This window comes from Antechinus flavipes, chromosome 2 (genome assembly GCF_016432865.1).
Source record: "Antechinus flavipes isolate AdamAnt ecotype Samford, QLD, Australia chromosome 2, AdamAnt_v2, whole genome shotgun sequence".
NCBI classification, from domain to species: Eukaryota; Metazoa; Chordata; class Mammalia; order Dasyuromorphia; family Dasyuridae; genus Antechinus; species Antechinus flavipes.
The window spans coordinates 666,453,579-666,477,477 of NC_067399.1; the positions used below are offsets into that span (position 1 = coordinate 666,453,579).

At 43.8% G+C, this 23,899-nt stretch overlaps 1 protein-coding gene across 2 annotated transcripts in view; it reads right to left on the reverse strand.

Annotated features, from left to right (window-relative positions):
- Window positions 1–23,899, reverse strand: part of BICC1 (BicC family RNA binding protein 1) — a 262,599-nt gene that overhangs the window by 50,387 nt on the left and 188,313 nt on the right. For both annotated transcript variants that reach the window (XM_051982628.1, XM_051982629.1), the window contains exons 4-8: window positions 9,829–9,908; window positions 5,965–6,123; window positions 4,279–4,332; window positions 2,578–2,772; window positions 1,959–2,210 (exon numbers count right to left, since the gene is read on the reverse strand). In XM_051982628.1, coding sequence (XP_051838588.1) covers window positions 1,959–2,210; window positions 2,578–2,772; window positions 4,279–4,332; window positions 5,965–6,123; window positions 9,829–9,908 — 740 coding nt within the window. The remainder of the gene's footprint in view (window positions 1–1,958; window positions 2,211–2,577; window positions 2,773–4,278; window positions 4,333–5,964; window positions 6,124–9,828; window positions 9,909–23,899) is intronic.

Sequence of the window (23,899 nt, forward strand, 5' to 3'; positions counted from 1 at the left end):
TCCAGTCTGCTAGTCAGTCATGCATTCAATTCCATCTGCATTTATTAAGCACTTCATGTAACTCAAGATCTATTAAGCCTGGATTCTCAAAGGCAATGGTGCCCTTCATTTGCATTTCTATCAGGTAGAGTCAATTCATTTATAATTGCTCAGAATAACATTTTCAAAAGTTTAATGAATTCAAAAGTAACTTGTAGAGAAGTCAAAAGGAGAGGAGAGAATATGTGAATAATAATCACAGTAATCCTCCGGTATTAGGAGGCCAGTCACACTGCTGCTGCTTTACAAAGGTGAACACAGAAAAACTCTTAGCTTGGGAAATTAAACTGGGACGTACAGGAAAGCAGACTTTGCTTTGAGAAGGTAAAGTTGGTCAAGAAAAAACCATTTATGATTAATCGAATCCCATCCAATTCTTCCACGATCGCAATCTTTAATGTTTAGAAAACTAGTTGTCAGCTGTCTGGGGTGGGAGCCAACATGGCTAAGGCCGCTTTTTTCAGAGCTTTGAAAAAGTGGGCTTGGGAAAGCAATCACAGCAAAGGTCACGTCTCCAGCTTATTGAATCAAATATCACTAAAGGTCAGGCCAGGATGAGAACTTGGCATGGAAAGGGGAGTGACAGAGAAGGAAGCTCTTCATCAAAGTCTGTGTGGGCCTAGTATCTGGGCCTTCAATTCGGGGATCAGAGCCCTGTCTAGACCAACACATTTGAAAATCAACACAGGAAATGTGGGTTGAAAGCATGACAGATTGGGAGGAGGTTTGTGGAATTCTAATGTAAGCAGTGGATTTTTCTCTTTATCCCTGACACCCAAATATTGCTTTCTGAAAATATTTTTGGAGTGAAAGTTTATAAAACTTTCTACCTAATACATCACCCAAGTAGAAATACCCTTCCCCCCCCCACCCAAAGTTTGTTTGGGAGTTTACCATTTTCCTTTTTGGTCTCAATCTACAATTTTATGAGAATGAGAATTTTATGAAAAATCCCTTCACCAATATAGCCTCTCTTATAACTTAGACTTTAAGGGAGTCTAAGAGGCTAAATGGCTTTCCATTGATCACATAACCAGGTTGTGCTCGAGTTGACATTGGAACGAAGAGTCACTCTACCTTTTAGGACAACTCACCATTGGGCCTGTAATATACATAATCCATCAAATATCTATCAATCTAATAATATATATTATCTATCAATGTGTATGTGTGTTTCTATGTAGCTGAAAAAAAACTAGGCCTGAATTCAAGCACAAATAGACAATTTTTTAAAACTGATACTCAGACTTTCACACATATACACAGGAACATATGCATATTTCAAAGAATCGTAGAGCTGGAAGCCTAGTGACAAACATCTAAATAAGGATCATCAGGACCCACTTTTTCATGGGTCGTAATTGACTCAATGTATACTATTTCATTTTCCCCAATTATATGCTAAACACAACTATTTTAACTTTTAAGTTTTGCGTTCTGAATTTTATCTCTTTCTTCTCTCTCTATCCCCTCCCCGTCCCTGAGATGGGAAGCAAGCAAACATAGGTTATGCATGAACAATCATGCAAAACCTTGTCGCATTAGTTAATACAATTGATTCTTAAAAGCAATTTTCCCTTACCAGAAACTAAAAGCACATAGGCAAGATCTTTAGAACTGGAGATACTTGAAATCATCTATTCAATTCATCTATCAACAGGCATTCATTAAGTGCCTACTATGTGTTAGGTATGAGGGCAGGGAGCCATGATTTCCCTACAGGTAGGAAATAGAAGAATCAGGATTTGATTCTCCAAATCTCATGCCCTCTCCTCTCCACTATCGTGTTTGTCTAAAGATGTTTTGGAGAAAAATTCACCACGCTAATACAACATATTGGCTTATAACATACATTAACTCCAGCCCCAGCCCCTGACCAACCCGAAGGGTTCCTGCTGCCCATTTCCCCGTACATTTACCATGAGATATTGTCTTGCAAGACAAACGGACTCAATGGTGCCCTGGAGGTAGACAGTGGATTTCTTCTGCGGGTTATTAGGGTCAGGAAAGTGGATCTGAGCACCAGTTCTCTGCATGATCTGTTTGACGTGGCTTCCATTTCGCCCCATCATAAAGAGATGGTGCTGAGTGGCGATGTCTAGCTGGGTACTCACGGGGATGGCAGATGCCAAGCTCCCTGCGAGATGCTCCAGCAGCATGGCAGTTCCTTCCTAGGAGGAAACACAGGTGAGAAAACAGCCTTATGATCAATCCACTCAAAGAGCCAGGTGAGGGGACCCAGAATGCTTTGGGAATTTTTGAAAAAGGAACCTCTTCTGATGTTTGTTAAGAAGCCTCTGAATGTTGGCATTCCTAGGATGCCCATTTGTGGGGAAGGGACGTCTTTAAATGTCTATGGAAGCTTATGGACTTTCTAGGAATCATGTTTTTAAATATCTGAAGGAAATGCTTGATTTCACTCAGAGGTAAGTAAAAATAAACATGTCTCTTTCTTTATCCCTCAAGCTCCTGGGTCCCCTGAAAATCACGGACCTCGGGGTAAGATTAAGGACCCTAAGTCCACACTACGGGCTTTACCTTCACTGCACTGGAGTTGTTTTGGCTCCCTCGGACAATGACGGTAGCACCATACATGCGGGAACGCTGCTTAAATGAGACTGAAATGTTGTACGTTTGCGATATGTGCTGAAGAGTGGGAGAATTGGGATCTGGAATGGGTTGAAGAATACCAGCGATGGGCAGTTCGAACATCAGGACCAAGGGCAGCAGCTCCTGCACAGATAATGGTGAGAGAAGAAAGTTATGGTTTCAGACAGAAAGTAGAAGGATCCAGCTGATGGATACTTTCCTGAAGGGAGATTTCTTAAAACATCTCTTATTCCTGTTGCAGAATTAGCTTGGGTTATGTAGTAGAGTCTCAATATAATACAATAGCCTCAAGGTCCTCAGTGCAGTTAGAGGCAGTTAACAAGTGTAGGGGAGATGCTAAAAATCTCCAATAATAAAATTATCTCCAATCGACTAGAAATCATTTATTTTTAGGAAACATAAAGAGAACTTCTTTCCCCTGGGGTAAAACTGTTGGGAGCGGGAAGAATGAGACAGTGACAGCACAAGGAGACAGCCCGGACATGGAAGGTTTAACCCAATGGCCAGTGGCTGGAGAAATGCGGACCCTGATAGAAGGAATACTTTCCAACAGGGCCCAACTGATGCTGTCTTGAGACTGGACAAGGGAATCGGGCTGACCTGGGTCATTGCACAGGAAGAGCAATCTCTAGACCAGCAGGTGCAAATCTAACCTTGGCACCTCTTCCAACTATCCACAAATAAACCTCAGCAACTCCCTGTGATCTGTAGGACTGAATATAAAATCACTGTACAGCATTTGAAGCTTTTCCCAACCTACACCCCTTACATCCAAGCTTCCTCTCATTTACTCCTGCCCAAATAGTCTCTGATCCACTTATGCTGGCCTGAATTCTACTAGCTGCACAGAATAGACCATTTCCAGGCTTAGTGTTTTTGCACGGCTGTACTCACACCTAGAATGCATAGTGTTTTTGCACGGCTGTACCCACACCTAGAATGCTCTTTCCTCACATTCGATGGCTTCCCCAAGTTCTCAACTCAAACCTCACTGTTTCTGAGCCTCAGATCTTAGACTACCACTTAGTCTACCTCACTCTATGCCTTCCCTCTTGAGAGGCCCTTTTATTTACCCTGTATGGAGCCCTTGTGTATGAAGCTGTTTGCAAGCTTTCTCCCCGCTTGGTTTGCAAGCTCCTTCAGAGCAGGGATGATATTCTCATTTTTCTTTTTATGTCCAGTGGCTAGAACAGTGTCTGTAACTTAGAGGTCATCTACTCTATCAATCAATAAGCATGAACTAAGTGCCTACTGTGTACCAAGCACTGTTAACTACTGGAGGTACAACCCCTCTCAATGGAAAGATAGAGAAACTAAGTAACAGACAAGGAGATAAGATGATTGCCCCTACCCCCTTCAGCAAAATCAGAACCTTGGGGCAAAGCCCTAGTCATCCTGTCCTAGTTATAGCTTTAGTGAATATATAAATCTGTACAGACATTTGGAAAAAAACAATTTGGAAAGTGAATACAAAGAGAGTGCCAAAACCAGCCTTTTCAATTCTTCCTTACTTACCATAGATGGCAGCGATTGATTTTGATGAAAAACAAATGACAATAATCCCCTACTTCTTCTAATTCTAGGAATATTGACACTGACTTACATTATTATAAGTACATAAATAGTTACCCGAATTCTAACTCGGGCAGACTCGACACCAGCTGGCTGTCCTGCAATAGACACCTGTGAAAGTCAGAAAACAGATAATTAGACTTCTTTCAAATACAACAAAAGGCACACATGTTTCTCCTGGATTCTCAGTGATCCTCATCTCCTCAAAGCCCAGGACAGCTAAACTCACAGAAGTGTGGACCCCTACAATGGGCCTTCATCCCATTCTTGCCCGTCATGTTGTGCTGGAAATGACTTTAGTGTCCCTTGGACTTCAAACCCACAAAGGTTAAAAATAAGCAAGTTTAGTCTAAACCACAAACCAGAAGGCAGCAATGAGCCAGCCAGAGACTCACAGGACACTGATGAGCTATTCCCTTTCAAAGAAAATTCACCTGGATTCAACTCGGATTTCCCAGCAGGAAGCCTCTTTCTAGCAATGACAGTTTCCCTCTCAATTCAAACCTAAGGTTATCCACTTTTCACTCCACTCAGTCCCTAGGATGCTCATGAAGATCAAACGAGATAATAAATATGACAAGACTTTAAAAGCCATAATGTAAATGGAAGTGAAGTGAGTGCTTTAAAGTGCAGAATGTATTATAATTCTCAGAAAGCTGGTTGTTTCAGAAGTTGAAACTGAACCCAGGTTCACCCAATTCCACATCCAGCAAAGCACATATAACTCTTACCACCTAAATGTGAGGTATCTTTTCTTGGTTACGCTCCCAAAGGGAGGCAAAATGGAGTGATGGGCACAGGGAGTTAGAAGATTAATTTTAATTAATTTTGATTCCAGCCTCTAACTTTCAAACCTGAGTCAAGTCATACTTCTCTGACCCTCAGGCTCCTCATTTGTACAATAGGGATAATTATCCATGTAGTATCACTTCCTTCACGATTCAACTGGAAAGCTCCAATGAGAACACACATATAGACTGTTTGAGATACCTAAGTTGTTTTAGAACTGCTGTAAAGATAATGACAGGAAGAAGGAGGATGACAAGGAAAATGGTGGCTATATCATTTTAAATTCTCCATTGCTTTAACCAAGTACAAGTAAAAATGTTTCAAGGACATACGTCAAAGTATCCAAGCATTTCTTATATACATAGGGCATCAAAACAAAGCTAATGTTCTGCTTCAGAGGCCAGCTGTGGGTTACTGATAGCTGTCATGCTCACATGGCTAAAGAACAGAGCCTGAAGAATCCCTTTCTCAACACAATTTGCTCTAGCCTTTTCCTAGACTATCTGTAAGATTGTCTAAATCCAGCAGAAGGGACTAGATGACACTTCCGTTTCTGGGACTTTTATAACTCCATTGAGACAGAGTCTGAACCACCACTGTAAAATGCCTGACCTGACCAAGAAATGTTTCCTGAAGATTTCCATCCCTCTGTCTCCTGACTATACTATCCATTTCCAACTTCATGTCCTTTTTTCCCCAGCCACAAGAAACAAACAGCCATCTTTCCTTCCCCAAAGCCTCATCCACCATTCCAAAGATCATCGGCTTCCACGTCTCTCCTACCTTTGACACTTTAACTAAATGTGACTCTTTTTATCTGTCCACGGACGTCAAATTTTATGGGTTTTACATCTTCTCATTTCTTGCCCGTCCTCAGCTCAAAAGAGACTTGTATGACATTACCGACCTTGACCGCCCCACCAAGAGTCCCTTGGCAACGTTGGAGGAAATCACCTGGTTGCTTTTTTCTGCTTGGTTGTTCCTATTGGAGTCGGGAAAGTGGATGTGACATCCTGTTTCTTCCATCACCTTTTTAATATTGTTCCCACCTTTCCCAATTACATGAGAGTGCTCTGTGTGTGAAACATCCATCTTCAGGGTTACTCGGTTGCTCTATGAAGAAACAATGGTATTAACCAACTTGAACATATTTTAAAAACCCAGAAAATTAGAACTTCTTTGAAACTCTTTTCTCAATGGAAAGGTAAAGCAACAAGGGACAGAGACCCAATTCTTTGTTGACTTTAGCATCTTGGCAAAAGTTACTAAAATACACGCTTAATGTCCAAAGAAACCCTTTCCAATTCCCATTTTTCATTGTGATATATATTTCTTTGGGGGGAGGGGAAGGATGCTCAGGCCATGATTTCTCTTGCAGATAATTTTTTGCGGAAAGTAGGATCTTAAGTGAAGTCTGTGACAAATATGGAGAAATGATGCTTTTTCCCCTTAGCAGATGTACTGGGTGATTTAGTTCAAATAACTCAGGCCAGATGAAAATCCTGAATGAGCCGCTTAGAAGATGTACTTGACTCTACAAGACTTTGTCAATGTTTGAAAACTGGAGCTAAAAATAGAGCCCCAGAGTAGGAAATAAGGCAGGGGTCTGCTCAGGAGCTTACAAGAGCTGCTTAACCACTTCCAGATGGATCCATGTCACACTGGAAAAATGTATATTCTACAGGACTCTCTGATGAGGTGAGAGGAAATGGAGGAGAAGAGGAAGAATGAAGAAAGGGAGGATAGAAAAAAAGAAGAAAAGGATCAACTCATCAATTAACATCTATCAAGCTCCATGCTAAGTTTTAAGGATACAAAAACACAAGTCCCTTCCTTCAAGGAGCTTATATTCCAACAAGGGACAAAATATGCACATGATGTTATTTGTGGAATAAATGTTTTTGCAGTCACAGCTGCAGAAAAAGAGCAGGGAAATCTTCAAAATGAAGGTATTGCTTGAGCTGGGTTTTGTAGGAATACAAGGGCTCCTAAGGGGTGGGGGTGAGGAGGAACTATATTCTAGACCCAGGGACAGCCTGAACAAATGAAAGGAAAGAGGGAAGGAGGGAGGAAAGGGAGATGAAAAGAAGAGAAAGGAAGGGAAGAAAAAAGAGGAGAAGAGAGAACAAAAGAAGGGAAAAATAAAGAGAGAAAAGGGAAGAAAGATAGAAGGAACGCAATGAAAGAGGGAGGAAAGAAAGCAAGGGAAGGAAGTCAGGAAAGAGGCAAGTAAGAGAGAAGGAAAAAAAGAGGGGGTTAAAAATGAAGGAGGGAGAGAAAAAAAGGAGAGAGGAAAGGGAAAGAGAGAGAAAAGGGAGGGAAAAATAGGGATGCAATGAAAGAGGAAGGAAAGAAAGCAAGGGAAGGAAGTCAGGAAAGGGAGAAAAGCAAAATAGGGAAGAGAAGAAGAAAGATAAAGGTAAAAGGAGGGAGAGGGAAGAAAGGGAGAAAGGGCAGGAGAGGCCAGGTAAGAGGCAAGATACAAGAAAAGAAGGAAGGAGAAAGGAAGGAAAGAGAATGGGAAATAAAAGAAAGAAAGGGAGTATGGGGGGAGAAGAAAGGTGACCTAATAAAGAAAGGAGGGAGGAAAGGGGGAAGATGGGAAAAGGAATGAGAGAAGGGAAGAAAGAAAGCAATGAATGAGAAAGCAATGAAGAGAAAAAGGACGGGGAGGAGGGAAAGAAAAGAGCAAATAAGGAGGGCCCACATAAATAATGTAACACTACATGGGTTTAACAATAATGAAAGGCAAATTACAGACATCGAAATCAAAATTTTAAATCAAAGGCCTAAGAAAGAGAAAATGATGTAGTTAAGAGACTATCAATCTATCCATTATAGGTAACAAATGTTACTAGATGTAAAACAATACAGCCAGCTCATCTATCTCTGGTGACTTATAAAAATATCAAAATATTTATTCTTGAATCACGCAATCTTTCACAGACTAAATAAAAAGCCTGATCCTGTGAAGCCTTAAGGAAAAAAAACCACAGACTTATTCACAAACTTCCGGACTTTTCATCCCATCAAATTATTAACACAAATCACCTGGACCTCTGGAGCGTCTTTTATGCCCACTGGAGCTCTCTCCCTCAACCACAGACTCTCCTGTTTTCCATCCTTCTAGTCCTTGTCCCTCTTAAATCTGCTCTTCCTCCTCAGGATGGCCTCCAGACCAGCACACCCTTTCTTGGCCATTAGCTCTCTCCAGTTCCTCTTTGTCCCACCCCTAGAGTCTGGATCCTGTGGTCAATCACCTTAGGGTGCTCATCGCCACACTCTTACCCTCTTGAATGTGCTATTTGTCATGGATTATCAATGATTTGCTAATGTTTTATTTTTTGTTTTCTTCCACTTCTAGCCTGTTTGAAAATTTCCATTATATCAGTGGATCACATATACATGGATCAGTGGATCATCCCCACATAATGCTAGATTCTCTATATGTATCACTGACCACATCTACATGTATCAGTGGATCACTCGCATATACTGCTGGATCACCCATACATATTACTGGACCACCTACATTCTCTGTTCCTTTAATGCTAAGAGCTTCAGGAGAACAACAGGAAGTCTCGTTCATTTTATTCAGTATAAATCCACATGGCCTCAGTGGGTCCCTCCTGCTCACCAATCTTTTTACTCATCTATCTCTTTTTTTGTTCTGGACACAAAGTCCCATGAGTATGACTGCCTTTGAGAGTTGTCCAGGGACCCTGAGAGGGTAAGTAGCGGGTCCACAGCTACCTGGCTGGGATGTGTCAGGGAAAGAAGCTGAACTCCCATATTCCTAACAGAAAGCCTGGCTCCTACAGCCACTACCCCATTTAGTCTCCTGTTCCTCTCAATGATTCTCTTTAGCGTTGCTACCAGCAGCTGCTCCGGTTCTTCCCAAGCTACCGAGCCTCCTCTCATCCCATCAGATGAGCCCGCCTTCCACTCTGAGATCAGTCATTGGGCATAAATTCCTAGAGATGAGTTTTTATAAGTCTTTCCATTATATAGTCCAGACTTCTGTGTCTTTACTCGTTCTTTCTCATTTCCTATTTTCCAGCGGAGAAGATGTCTCCTTTTCTAAGACTAATCTTCACCATCACCAAGTGCATAATCCCATACACTTGACCCAGGTCCTACCCCACAAACCATAGGCAACTCCCTCTCTCACTGTTCTCCAGTCTTCTTCCACCTCCATCATGTTACCTCCTGGAAGGTCGAATGGGTGAAGGTGATTAGTAGGAAATAAGGCTGGAAAGGTGATCTGTGGCCAGACTGTATAGGGCCTTACATACCAGGATGAGGAGCCCAAGAGGGGGCCATTGAAGGGGGCAAATCTGTTAGGAAGGCATAATTGATAGGACCTGGTAACAGAGGGTTACAGAGTGAGGAAAGGAAGGATGTCAAAGCTGATGACTCTGAGATCCCGTCTGGGTTACCAGCAAGATGGTGACCTCATTCAGCTTGGGACAGTTTAAGTGGAACTATTCCGAAGACAGCCAGAAATATAAAAAACAGCTAAGGAGACAGAAAGGGTTGGAGGCACAGGTCTATTATCAATGTGATCCTAGAAAAAATCATTTCATGTCCCTGGGCCTCAGTTTCCCAATTGTACAAAGTTGCTGTAAGACTCAAGGAATGCTTTGTTTAGAAAGTACTTTTCACTCTTGGCCAGTGTCCCTAAAGGAGGCACATCCTTTAAACAAACATTTCCATCGTCTGATGTCTTCCTCACATAAGCATTCCCCAAAGAGAGATGGAGCCCTCCCAGAGAAGCCACCTTCTCCTCCTTGGAGTCATATAGACACGTGGACTTACTTTGGTGTCCAAGACAGACATTATCTTTTCCTTGGCTTCCTTAACATTTTCCTTCTTTCCAGAGACCTTAATATGAGGATCTACAAGAAAAAGAAAAAGAAATGACACTTGTAAAACTTGGTTCTGGTTGCTTTATCAAGTTTTACTGAAGTCCTTTGTTTTCACAGCCATCGTTTCATCAACCCCACCCTCCTCGTACCAATGGAAAAGAACTAAGGAAAACCCCCCTGAGAGACCAGAAAGCGGTTCCGTTGTCTGTTCCCCTAGATCAATATGGCGCTAGTCGGGGGGCTGGCTCTAAACTGATCAGTAACATACAAACACAAGCGTTTCCAAATGAAGCAAACCCACTCTTCACAAGGTTGTGACGAGTCGTGTCCCTGCTTCATGAAACAGGAGCTTGGCCGGTGCCCAAACGACCTCCTTCTCTCCCACTAATTTCTCCCCATTCTGGGAAGTCACTGAATCAATTTACTTTCATTTGATTTCCATATTAGTCAGATGAAAAATGCAAATGTCAGGAAACTCTAAAGCCAAGCTGGATATCAACAGGGACTAACTTTCTTAGGCTTAAAGGTGAGTGAGTGGCCAACACACTGGGAATGGTGGATGGCTAACTATATATAATAAATATTATAGAGAGATAGATATCTATTTACCTATATATCTATATCAATATAGATATAGATATAGATATAGATATAGATATAGATATAGATATAGATATAGATATAGATATAGATAGATAGATAGATAAAAATTCCTTTTGGGACAGAGTTCCTCAATGATTTTTGTGTGATTTCACAGGACCCTCTGGCACTCTGCCTCCTCCTATGTTTCTGATTTTCCTGACTTTGCCCCACCATCTTACCTTGGAACTCCCCCCCCCCCCGGCAGCCTCCTGACTGAGCATCTATCCACCAAGATGTTCCTTACCCAGGAGCATCAATCCTCCCCTGCAGCCTTCTCATCCCTGCTCTCATCCCTGGAACATCCCTGCTCTATGCTAGTCCCTTGTACTACTGGTGAGTTCTTCCCAGGGCCTCCATTTTGGGAAGGGGCCTTTCTTCCCCTCCTGGCTCTGCTTCTGACTTTCCAGCTTTTTACCCCATGCCCCCTTTGTGTGTACCTTCCCCTTCCCTGCTCCCCTTTCCCTCTCCCCTTTGTGTATTGTCTTGTTGTCTTCCCCCATTAAAATATAAACTCCCTGAAAGCAGAGATTATCTTTCTTTTTGGATTTGGACCCCAGTGCTTTGCATATGGGAAGAACTTAATAAATGCTTGCCTCGGCTGCCCAGATGTGTCTCAGAACCCTTCTCAGAATCATGCTTTTTGATAATGAAGGAAACATCAAATTTCAGGCAGAGATAAGCAAAAATAAGATATATTCTCCTCCAAATGCATGGATACCCTGAGCTCTACCCTTGGATTGAGATGGACCTTCAAGTTAAAAAGTGTCCCCCTGGTGTTGAGCCTCTCTACTCCGGGCTGGGCTCTGCCTAGTTGACATACGTGGCCTAGAGCGCTCGTCCCAACTCAACTCCCTCCCCTCTGACTTAGGAGCTGAGCCTTGGGAGGCACAGGGTGAGATTGGGGCCCAGTTTTTCCAGGCTTCTGAGTCTGCCAGCCTACGGCGCGTTCTCTCACCCCTGTGTAGATGGGAGAGACAGACACCCAGACACCCACTGAGAGCATCCATAGCCACGCGCACGTAGGGATGGGAGGCCCGAGGCGCCAGCACGGGGAGACAATGGCCAGCTAGTCCAACGCTCTGACTTGAGGAGCTACAAGGAGCCTCCTGCACACAAGAAGCAGCTGCGTTCTTCCATCTTCAGCTCTTCCCCAGATGAAGGCTGACACCCCAAAGGTGGCCACGGTGATATTCACAAGCCACCAACCTCCACTCTTAGAAATCACTGGGTTCCAAATCTCGCGCCAGTGAACAAGCCACACGAAGCCGTTCCCACGTGCCAGACGTGATGGGAGGCCCAGTTCTGGAAGGCTTCTCCCCAAGCCGGCCCACGTTCTAAGCCAATGGCTCAGACAGGCAAGGAAGGGGAGACGGATGCAGAGATCAGCCCGGGAAGGGTCCTGGTCTCCTGCCACCATCACACAGCCGGGGCGTCTCCAGACACAGTCACGCCTGGTGCACCTCCCCTTTGTTGTACAGGTGAGAGGCTCCTGACTCGGGTGACAAGGAACAGATGCAGGAGACTCCACCACCACAGAATAATCGGGTGAGCAGAGCCCGTGTCTGAGCGGTCCTTCAATGCCCTTCTCTCCTCACTCACCCCCCAACTTAACATTTATAAAACGTCTTCTATGTGCAAGTAAATGAGTTAGAAGCTCACAAAGATCCTAATATGAATAAAACATGTGTTTACAGGGAGCGAGGGGGTAGAGTGACAGGGAGAAAGAGGCAAAATTCTAATTGTGACATCTTATGTGACTCCAATGTTTAACGAACTGCTCCCAAGGCTTTCAAAGATGACCTCTCCTGAGGAACTGACAGAGAGAGAGAGAGAGAGAAAGGGAAAGAGAAAGAGAGAGAGAGACAGACAGACAGACACAGAGAGAAAGGGGGGAGTGTGGGGGGTGCCTCATGTGAACAATGGACGGGTCCAACAAACGCTCTCGCTCACATCCTGCCCAAGGACTCTGGTCTCTCAGGGCATTTCAGCAGAGAGTTGGGAGGAGTCAGCAGACTGAAATCCTAGTCTGGGCCCTACCCTTGGCCTTGTGAGTGATGTTGAGCATGCCATTGCCTCAGTTTCCCCACTTGCAAAATGAGAATGAAGTGCTGCGAGGTGGACAGAGTGCACAGAGTGCTGGGTCTGGAGTCTGGCCTCTGTAGGATCCTGTTTGTCTCGGTATCCTCATTTTTAAAATCCAAGAAACCCCCAAATGGGATCATGAAGAGTCGGACAGGACTGAAATGGCCAAACAACTTCAAAATGGGATTGGCCATGAAGCAGCCGCCATGGGAGCGGAGCCCTGCCCTCACACAGCTTCCCTTCTCTTTTGCCTCCATTCTAGCCACTCCTCAGAGAAGCTGAGAAAATCAGGCGAGAACATGGCGAAGCAGCCCGCAAAGCCAGCCCCAGCAGCCTCCCAGCCTTGGGCTCCCCTCTGTGACCCGATCCATCTCAAGCGAACAGCAGCGCCCATCCACTCCCACAAAGCCAGCCCCAGCAGCCTCCCAGCCTTGGGCCCCCCTCTGTGACCCGATCCATCTCAAGCGAACAGCAACGTCCATCCACTCCCACAAGAACCGTCTGCCACAACACCCAGTTTGGTCATCCCGCACTGCAAGCGTCCTCTAAAGCCCGGCAGCGGCCGTAAATGCGCGGATTCCACTGGCCAGAGTCCCCCGCTGCCCTCTACGGGCCTTTGGTTCTGGTTAAATCTGGGGTGACCGGCCCCAGCAGGAGCCTGCTAACAACGGCCAACAGCAGAAATGTCCGTGCTCTTGTGGCTCGGCTCCAGACCTCTGTTCTCCAACCGTGGGCATCCAGATGTCCAGGGAGGCACCTGCGGGACACAATCACTGGGCTCTCCGTCCCTCGGGGCCTTCAAAACCCAGCCACACGAAGCTTGCCCCAAGCCTGCCCTCCGGGGCCTTCCCCCTCAAAATCACAGAGTGATTTTTAAAAAATATTTGACATTTAACTGGATTTGTGCATGTTTTCTCCGGGACAGAATGAGCACAGGGACGGTTTCATTTCTGTATTTTTATTTTGTACAACCTCCTTCCCCCCACACACACACTTTAGCTCAGTGCTGGCCATAACTGGCAGGCTTAAAGCTAGGAGGGGCTTAGAGATCACTTAACACAAATTATTCATTTCACAGAAACTGAAGCCCTGAAAAAAACATACCCAGGCAGCTCCATGGTGCAATGGATAGAGCCCAGAGTCAGACAGACAAGTACAAATCCAGCTGCAATCACTGCACGACCCTGGGGACACCCACCTGACTTTATCTCAGTTTCCTTTACTGTAGAATGGAGATAATGACAGCACCAACCTCTGATTGTGAGGTAGTTGTGAGGAACGACTGAGATAAAAAGCACTTAGCAAGGGAGCACGTTCAGTGGTTTAGTCAGGTCCGACTCTTCTTGACAAAAATCCCAGAGTGCTTGGTCATTTCCTTCTCCAGTTCGTTTAACAGATGAGGAAACTGAGGCACAATAAGTAAACATCTGGGGCCTAGTACTATTATAATATTATTACTATTTTTGTTATAATATCACTTTCTGCCTCAGTTGCCTCATATGTAAAATGAAAATAACAGAGTTGGAAGGATCAGATGAGACCATTAATAGCAACAATTAGCATCATACAGCCTTTAAAAGTATTTAAAAGCCCCACGTATTCCCTTCCTTTCCCAGGGCACTTTATCCATATTTTAAATGATGTATAAGGCATCATCGAGCTTTAAGAATTCAGCAAACCTTGACCCTCCACAAAAATATGAGCTCTTAACGTACCCAAAGGGACCCAGGTGATAAGGGGTTTACCCAGAACTGAAGCCAAGTTTTCTGGCTCACCTCCCCAGGCTCTTTGGGCATCTGGAAGGCACAGAGAATAAAGCACCAGGCAAGACTTAGATCCCAGCTGAAATCCTGCCTCAGTGTCTCCGTTTTGCCATCCTAGGCAAGTCAATGAACCCCCATCTGCCCGTTTCCTCAGTTATCAAATGGGGCTAATAAAAGCAATTTTATAGGGTAGTTGTGGGAATCCAATGACATAATAATGATGACGCACTATAACATATAAATGTTATTACTACTAATAGTGCTAATTAATTTGCTATTAATTAGTATTAATTAACCATATTAATACTATGACTATTATTATCCCCACTGTACTGCACTGCCTCTACAGCAATACTAGATATTCAGCAGCTGATCAGCATCAAATCCTGACAACTTGCAAACCAAATGAGAACTTTCCTGCCATGGACCAGACTCCCCCAAGACAAAGAGTTGTGGAGACATCATGTGTTCTGCAATGTAGAAGAGGACAAGAGACTCTGATCACACAGTGGGATCCTGGACTTCAAAGGGACCTCAGGGTTCATTTAGTTCAACCCCTCTTTTGCAGATGAGGAAACTGAGGCTCAGAGCGAAGGAACTTGTCTGAGATCACACAGTGAGTCATTAGCAGAGCCGGCTCAGATCATATCAAAGCTTCATCATGTCAAAGATCATATCAATAGGATATCACCAGACTTTTGTCCAGGAAAACCAGGGATGTGGGGTCAGAGGACCTAGTTTTAAAATTTGGCTGCTTGGATGAGTCACTTCCTTCTGAACCTCAATGTTCTCATCTGTAAAATTAGGCTTTAGTCATTAGTATTAGTAATTAGGATCTGTAAAATTAGTATAAAATCCTAGATTGATACATCTAAGGTCTTAACATCCCAAATTCAAAATATACGGCTGTAAAATGCAAATAGCATCCTGTTCCTCTATAAAAGGGGAGAAAAGGAATCAGATTCTCAGGGTAGAAAACAAAAGGTCCAATGGGAAAGGGGGGAAAAAGGGGGGGATTCAGTTAAAAAAAGGTGATTTCTTTCAAAGGAGAATATCGCCATCTAGTGACCAACCTGATAAGTGGTTACTAACCCAACAGGTCCACGCCCAGACCAAGGCCCAACCTCAAACTCCCTCTTGGAAGCCCAAATCCCACAGCTCGTGGCCTCCAGTTACTAGATCAGGATCACCCAATGCGTTGCCCCCATCTAGGTGCCTGAGGGTTCATCGATATCGCCAAATCCCATTAGTAGAGAGAAATAAAAAGCCAGCCTTCCTAGCTCTGTCATCACAGTTTAGAAAGAAAAAAGGTGACTCTTCTTCCCTTCTCTGTCACTTGTTTCCCCAGTAAAAGTTGGGACAGGGAGTTTCATTTCCTAAATTACCTGACGTGGCCTTAAGCCCCAAACAAGGATCTCTGCTTTCGCGATGAGCAAGATCCATCGGAAAGTCAAGCTTGTCCATCCCACCCTGACCGAGAGCTGAATCGGTCACAACCATCCTGAAAAGATCTGATGAAGAAAAGCAAACAGATCCAGCTTCCTAACAGTTCTGGTGAACATGGAGAGAAGGGAAAGGTGACCCTCTGAACCCTGCTGGAGGGGAGTAAGACAGGCAGGAAAAGACTTCATCTCAGAAATATGGAATACGAGGCTCCCGCGTGGGGAGGAGCGCCGGGCTGGCCCTTACGTAACCAAACCAGAAACATCTTATGTAATCTCATATGTCAACAAACCCTTTTGTTCCCCTTATCTTGGACTAAAAATTGCATTGTTTGGACAAATCATGACTTATGAATTTTTAATTCTGTGCTGATGGAGGGACATAGGGAGCAGGAGGCAGACGGACAAAGTGAGGGCAGGTTCCAGAGTCGGGAAAACATCAAGATTCCAAGTCTTGATCCTTGGTAAAGGAATTGGGCTACATCATCACACCACTGAGTCACAAGATGATTGGGCTACATCATTACACCTCTGAGTCACTGGGCTCTCTCGAGGAAAGGTCTGTAGCATCCTACCAAAAGCAAAGAGAATCCCAGCATCGGCCCTTCCGGCCCAGAGATTGCTCCCATCAGCCTTTATTCACCCAATTCCCATGAATACGCTCAGGTGAGTATAGGTGTATATATCTGAGTGTGTGTGTCTGGGGAGGGAGGGCATGCACACTTAGGAAACGGGAGAGGGTTTTATCTTATCCCTTTGGTGGATCAGATGTCAGATGACCTTGGGTTTCAGAGGAGTCGTGCTCGCCGAAAGCAAAGACCCACGTTTGGGGGCTTAGTCAGTTTAAACAAGGCAGGAAAGTCTCCACACACACACATTATATTTGTTCCTTCATGAACAAGATCTTGCAGGCTACATCTTGAGACGAGACGTTCAGACACCTGGCCTCTGCTCCCTTTGGGGTGTTAATTATGGGAAATCTTTCTGTACTTAAGTTCCTAATTATGTTGACAGAGAGCTGATAGGAAGCCGATTTTCAATGAGAGGGGCCCGCCCTCTCGCCAAGCCGAACCGATCTGATCCCTCATCCTGGGCACTGCCCTTCGAGGATGAAGGCAGCATCTCTCCTGAGAATTCTCCTCCAGGCCAAATGTTCCCAGAGCCTTCGGCCGATCCTCTGATGGCAGAAACTCAAGGCCCTTTCAAGGCAAGAGGGCTGGTTTCTGACCAAACGCATTTATTTACGTCTCGTTCTTTTCTGCATCAGTGGAGGGAACCGGAAAATTGATGAGATCTCAGCTCCAATTAGAAAATGGAGTGAACAGAGGACGGATGGATTCAAGGATGGCTGCTTCCATCAGCGTGATCATTACCCATCGATGCAGGCTGTCAAGCCTCCACGACTTAACAAATGACCTTCAAGAATTGCTGGGACCCAGAACTGGACCTCCCTGTGGCCAGCCTGGTGGCGAGCGCCTCCAAACTGGGCCTCGGATCCCAGCCAGATCCTTCGCTGGTCCAATAATCTGTCTTCAGTCTGCTGGAACTTGCCAAAATGTGGGCTCCACTGGCTCAGTCTTTAAGAGTCCAGGCCATCGGGAGGCACAAAATGGAGGCTTTGATGAATTACAAATGAAAAATAAATGTACCCCTCCGAATGCATCCCAGGAGCAGCGGACGGAGAGCTGGAGGTGGAATCAGAAAGACCTCAGTTCAAATACTGCCCCAGACACTTCCTGTGTGATCCTGAACAAGTCATTTGATCTCTTCTTCCTCAATTTCTTCATCATTAAAACAAGGATAATTAGTATTTACCTCCTAGAGTTAATGAACACACATGTAAAAGACGTTTAAAAAACCTTAAATAGCTACTTAAATGCTAATTATTATTAATATGATTCCATGGTGCTCTTTTGTTTTTTTGACAGGAGAGGGTAGTGAAGAAACTCCTTATACCAAAGCAGGTCAACACCTACATTGAAAGTCAGAATCTTATGAGGTCACCAAGGGTTAAGTGACTTGGCTAGAGTCAGGGAGAGGATCCTTCTAAATCCCAGGCCCAGCCAAGATGCCTCCACCAGGAGGAAATACATTTTCCCAGAATTTTTCTGGTGCTCAAAACCTTTCTCGAGCTCCACCCAGAATGCCACATTTCAGAAAATATTCTAATTAAGTCATACAGAAGATAGCTAAATAGAAAAAAAAAAAAAAGGTCTTGATTCTCAGAGGAGAATCTGGTTGAGGAAACTGGAAGGTGGTCACTATCATCATGATTATCATCAATGCCATTATCAACATCAAAGCTGCATTTATGGAGAATTTTATTTTTTGCAAAGCATTTAATAAATACATCCTTCTTGTCCTCTCAAAAAGAATTCATTTTATGGAAGAGATACAAGACTTGGTCTAATTGGCCCTAGAAGAATAAACTTGGAGCCACAAATGTAAATCATAAAGAGAGATTTAGTCATGGAGTCAGGGGAGGTCTTTCTGACAATGAGATCAACACAAAGGTAAAATGGGTTACCTCCAAGAAAAGGTTAGATGGGTCATTTGTTTTTGTTTTTTTTTTTTTAATAATAGCTTTTTATTTTCAAAATAAATGCAAAGATAGTTTTCAACATTCACCCTTGCAAAACCTCGCGTTCCAACTTTTCTCCCTCCCTTCCTTCCTCCCCTCCCCTAGACAGCAAATAATCCAATATATGTTAAATGTATAATTCTTCTAAGTGTATTTCCACAATCATCATGCTGTACACGAAAAAGCAGATCAAAAAGGAAAAAAAAATGAGAAAGAAAATAAAAAGTGAGCAAACAAGAACAAAAAAGGTCAAAATACTACATTGTGATCTACATCCAGTCCCCATAGTTTGGAAGTGGCATTGTTGAAAAGGGCCACGTCCATCAGAGTTGATCATCACACGATCTAGTTGTTGCCATGTTCAATGATCTCCTGGTTCTGCTCACTTCACTTAGCATCAGTTTATTCAAGTCTCTCGAGGCCTTTCTGAAATCTGGATGGGCCATTTGGGATATACTCTGCAGAGGATGCTCTTGTTGGGCCATGGGGGCACCAGATGGCTGCAGAGATTCCGTTACATGGAATAGTCCTTCACCAGTTCCCATAAGACCATTGCTTTCAACTCTTCAACAGCGAGTGTTTCCAAAGGCATCCCAAAGTCATGGAGGACAAAGGCAGCGGCACTGTTACAAGCTACGTGCTCCCTCCTCAAGAGAGTCTTTTGAAGAATAATTTAAAGGTTTAATCCCTGACCTTTTGACAGATATATGACCCCATTGAGATCACTGAAGTGGGTAAGAGCAGATAGAGCACCAGCCCCAGAGTCAAGAAAACTAATTCCAGACACTTACTAACTGGGTGACTCTGGACGAGCCACTTAATGTTTGCCTCATTTTCCTCAACTTTAAAATGGGGATGGATAATAGCACCTACCTACCACCAGCAATCATCCTAGTCTCAATTATACTTATCAACCGATCCTTCACCCTAAAAACACAAATAGTAACCCAAGAAAATTGATGACTTATCATCATAATATGACCCCTTGCCATACATTGCAACACCAGCAGAAACCAACCGTGCGCCCTTTGACTTAACTGAAGGAGAATCCGAACTCGATTCAGGTTCCAATGTCGTAAACGCAGGACGTTGGATCGTAGGAGCCGATGTCTGTCAAGTGCTCAGCCCAGCCCGAAGCACAAATCTGGCATTTGAATAAATTCTTGTTCCTTCTCCTTTCCCTTCACTGATATGTGGCTCCTTCCTCCAGTTGGCAAATCAAAACTCATCCATATTTTCTCATCATCTGTGACTCATCCACATCTGTCCATAAATCCTACGTCTAGATAGTCTTGGTCGATACTGTCCCCCTATTTTAAAGACGCGCTAAGCCTAAGATTGCCTCGCGTTCCTTCTATGGCACTCAGCACAAGGTACATACTCAGGGTATATTTGCTGAGTGAAAGAACAACCCCAAAGCAGACGTACAACTGGCATGGAGGGAGTCGGCAAGCAGCAGCCCGTGCCAAGGGGCAAATCCCCTTCCTACCACATCCAACCATTGCTAGATTATATCATGGAGGGAAATCGGGGAGCCTGCCCACCTTTCAGTAAACAAATAAGAAACATGTCCAAATGGAAAAAGATAATTTATTGTCTACGTACCTTAAAAAAAAAAAGCAGCAGGAAAAATATCTGTGGTTTTTAAATGAACTCTTTTTATAGGAGGGTCTAATGAGATCCAGCTGACCTCCTCCAAGACACTAAAAACTACACATGTCCTTCTAAATGTGCTTCTTCTATGTTCTTACCTTCTGATAACTGGACACTATCGTAACCAGGTGGACATCTCAAAGAATATCACTTCCTTGAGGATGATGGTAATTGATAATGATGATGATTATTTCAGCCAGTATTTCTTCAGCACTTTGCAAATATTATCTCATTTGATCCTCACAACAATCCTGGGAAATGCTATTATAATCCCCATTTTACAGATGAGTTAATTGAGGCAGAGGAGAGCTAGGGCTATTTGAGGGTAAAAACTAATTTTTTTTTCTTTTTGTCTATACAGCATATTGAAGTGGAAAGACCACTAGCTTTAGATCCAGAGGGGTGAGAGTTATAAACCTGCCTCAATTATTTATTTATGTGAGTTATGTAAAGTGACAACTTCTCTGAGACTCACTTTGTCCATCTGTTCAGTAAGAAGATGGGACTAAATAGGATCTAAGGTCTCTTCTCGTTCTAAATTCTAAATGATTCCATGATTTCTCATTGTCTAGCACCAAGTATAGGTATTTAACAATGCTTGTTAAGTGAAATGCACTAAACAACATTTATCAAGTGCCTACTATATACAAAACATTTGGAGTGTTTTCTCTTGAACATTCTCTGGCAGCAGTGTCTCCTTGTCGTCAGGGAGCTCCTCCAAGCCCACTTGTAGGATGCTATGGGTGCCCTGTCCCCCACAGCAGCTGCCCTATTCCGGCCTGTAGTCCATCTATCCTACCGTCCTTGATTTTTCAAAGATCATTGCCAGGGGTTTCTGCCCAGACCATTATATCCATCAGTTCTTCTAAGAGCCTGGCTCCTGGTTCATCCAGGTCAGGTGATGGGACCGCACCAAGTGATGGGCAGTGATGGACCTGCTCACTCCTATCCTCAGATTTCAAACCATTACACCAGGACAGCACCCACCCACTGTCCCCATGATAGTAGCTCCAGTCCTATTAGGGACCTGCTCAGAATTAGCTTTGCTCACAGGACCAGAAGATCCTAATTACAGATCTGAAGGGGATCTTAGGAATCATCAAATCAGGGGGAAACTGAGTCCCGATAAAGTGAAGGGACTCATAGAAGAGACCTTGCAGAACGATGGTCCCCTCTAAGGCCATCTAATCCAACTGTTCTCCCCACACTTGACAGATAAGGAAGCTGAGCTTTGGAAGAATTCATAACTAGTTGAAATCACCCAGGTTGTAAGTCTCAGGGAAGGGATCCAACCCTAAGACTTTTGACGTCCAAGCCGGGTCTTTCCCCCACCCCTGTATCATGCTGCTGTCTGTGACTCTGATCACTGTACCTTTAAGTGGCCAACTCAACGGTCATCATCATGAAAGAACATTCCTCCCAAAGTCTTCCTGGCTACAGCCCATGGTAAATTATGACCCAAATGGGATTTCCCCCTCCAAGAAAATCAGATTCTCTTTGTCGAGAGCTTCGCAGAAGTCAAGATACCTCCCCATTTCAACATCTGAAGGGGAGGGGATGGAAAAGGCTATACAATTACTGAGACGAAAGGTTGGCCAGCTCATTAAGCCAGCCTGGAAATAATTCCCAAAGAACAAAAAAAAGAGACAAGCAAAAGTAAATGCACGGTCAACTGATTTAGTCGCCAGTAATATGGATTCCAGACTTTCTCAGGGAATGCTGTTTCCCAGCAAGGTTTCCAAGCCAGTAAAGTTCCCATTCTAGAATGGACCAGAGTCAGAAAAAAGAAGGATTTGGGACAGGGATTGGGGAGGCCAAAGATTTGCCGTCTTCTTCAGCACTGGAGCTAATCTCCATTTCCAGTAAGAGACTGGCAGACATCCTGCCTAAAAAAATACAAGCAATTTCTTTCTTTGCTGATACTCTCTTGAATACTGGCCAGTTGGCCAATAAATGACTGAAGCAAAAGTAAGCTTTATTTACCTGACTCTTAAAAATGAAAGAACAATCCCCTTGCCCCTCCACCAGAAACCAAGAGAAGACCCTAAGAGGAAGGAAACCAGAAAGATACATGGTGGAACTGAGAAGCTCACCTTGTTTACAAACAATGATTCCGCAAATAATTATCATCCATCCAGACATGGATGAATTTCATGGTGACATTTCCACCATCTTCCTTCTACTGAAACACAGGAAATGGAACATATTCTTGGTGAGGGCATTAGCCCTTCAAACCAGAGCCTTATAACCCACCCCTTGAAAGGCAACCGCCTTATTCTATTTGGTAACAATAAAAAGTTTGGGATACATGGATGAATAAGAAGAGGCCATCTGAAAATGGAATACATGAAATTGAACCCCAACAGGGTTCCAGTCCCTGTACCCACTGACACGCCAGGTGACTTTGGGAAAGTATCTCAGAACTGGGACTTCCAACTGTAAAAATAGGCACTCCTTGTATCATCAATAAAAATCAACAATAATAAAAGATGATACAAGGAGTGAGGGCTGCGTTTGGATTTAAGGGTTCAAATTCTTTTTTTACCATCTCTATGGACCTCAATTTCCTCATTTATTAATTGGACATCATAATACATCAGTGTAGCAGAACAAAAGTTACAGGATTTGGAGCTGGAGAAGATGGGTTCAAATCCTTGTTCTAACTTATATTATATGATCCTAGCCACATCACTTCTTCTATTGTCTCAGTTTCCTCATCTGTAAAATGGATATAAAAATTCAATAGAATATAGCAGATGGAGTGCTACTGGGTTTAGAGTAATAGGGACTGGGTTTGAATTCCCTGCTCTATCACCTGTGTCATCTTTGGCAAATTCTTGCCCTCTCCAGGCCTTGGTTTTTTTCTCCCTGAAAAAAAAAAATTATAATATTTGCACTGCCTACCTCATGGGGCTGTGAAGAAGAAAATATTATGCAGACCTTAACACACTGTGCAAAATGACTCTCACTGTTATTCTTCAGGAGCCATGGAGAAGCATGACAGCCCAGGGGATAAAGTCAGGGTTCCTCTCTTTCATTCAGAACAAATGTGGACAATGCTGACTCCACCCATTCTGGTACAGAGAAAGCGTGGAGGTCAGAAGTCCCCAGTTCAACTTCTGTCTCTATTTACTTCATAAGTCTGTCTCTGGGTTTCAGGTCCTTCCTCTATAAAATGAGAAAATGTACTCAAATCCCCCTCTCCCCCCGAAAGTGGTTCGAACTCATTAATTCCAGTTTGCGGATTCCCAAAGCTCATTCGAGAAGGTGGCGAAGTCTTGCCAGAACATTGTGACCAAGAACTACTTGGGAATGCAGAGGGCAGGAGAGAGTTGAGTCCATGAGGCTGGCCAAGTGGATTGACCAAAATAGGAAGAACTTTAAAGGTTTAATGGAAATGTTCATACCGGATCTTCTCACAGAGAATTAATTCAACCAACTAGTTGTGTCTATTGAATTCAAGGCACTGGTGCTAAGTGGTAGAGACACCAAGATGAAGCAGGACCCAGTACCTCCCACCAGAAGGAAAGGGAGTGAAACATGGGGAGGGAGGGCAGGCAGTGGAATCAACAGGTGTCTGTTCTCTGGAAGTGATAAAGTCCTACGCTTGGAGAATCTGTAGTGTTTATTTAATCAGCAAAACTCCAGAAATGATAGGATGAAAAAGCAGCCTGGAAGACCTGCAGCCAGCATTTCATGCACAATCTGGGTGATAGCAGATAAAGTAAACAAAAACCTGCTCATGAAAAGAGCATGAGATTTAGACAAGGACAAACTACCTTATCAGCTGCAGCACAAACCTCCTTATCTTCTTCCCCATAAACCAAACCAAATTAGCAAGTACGATGTTGTTATCTA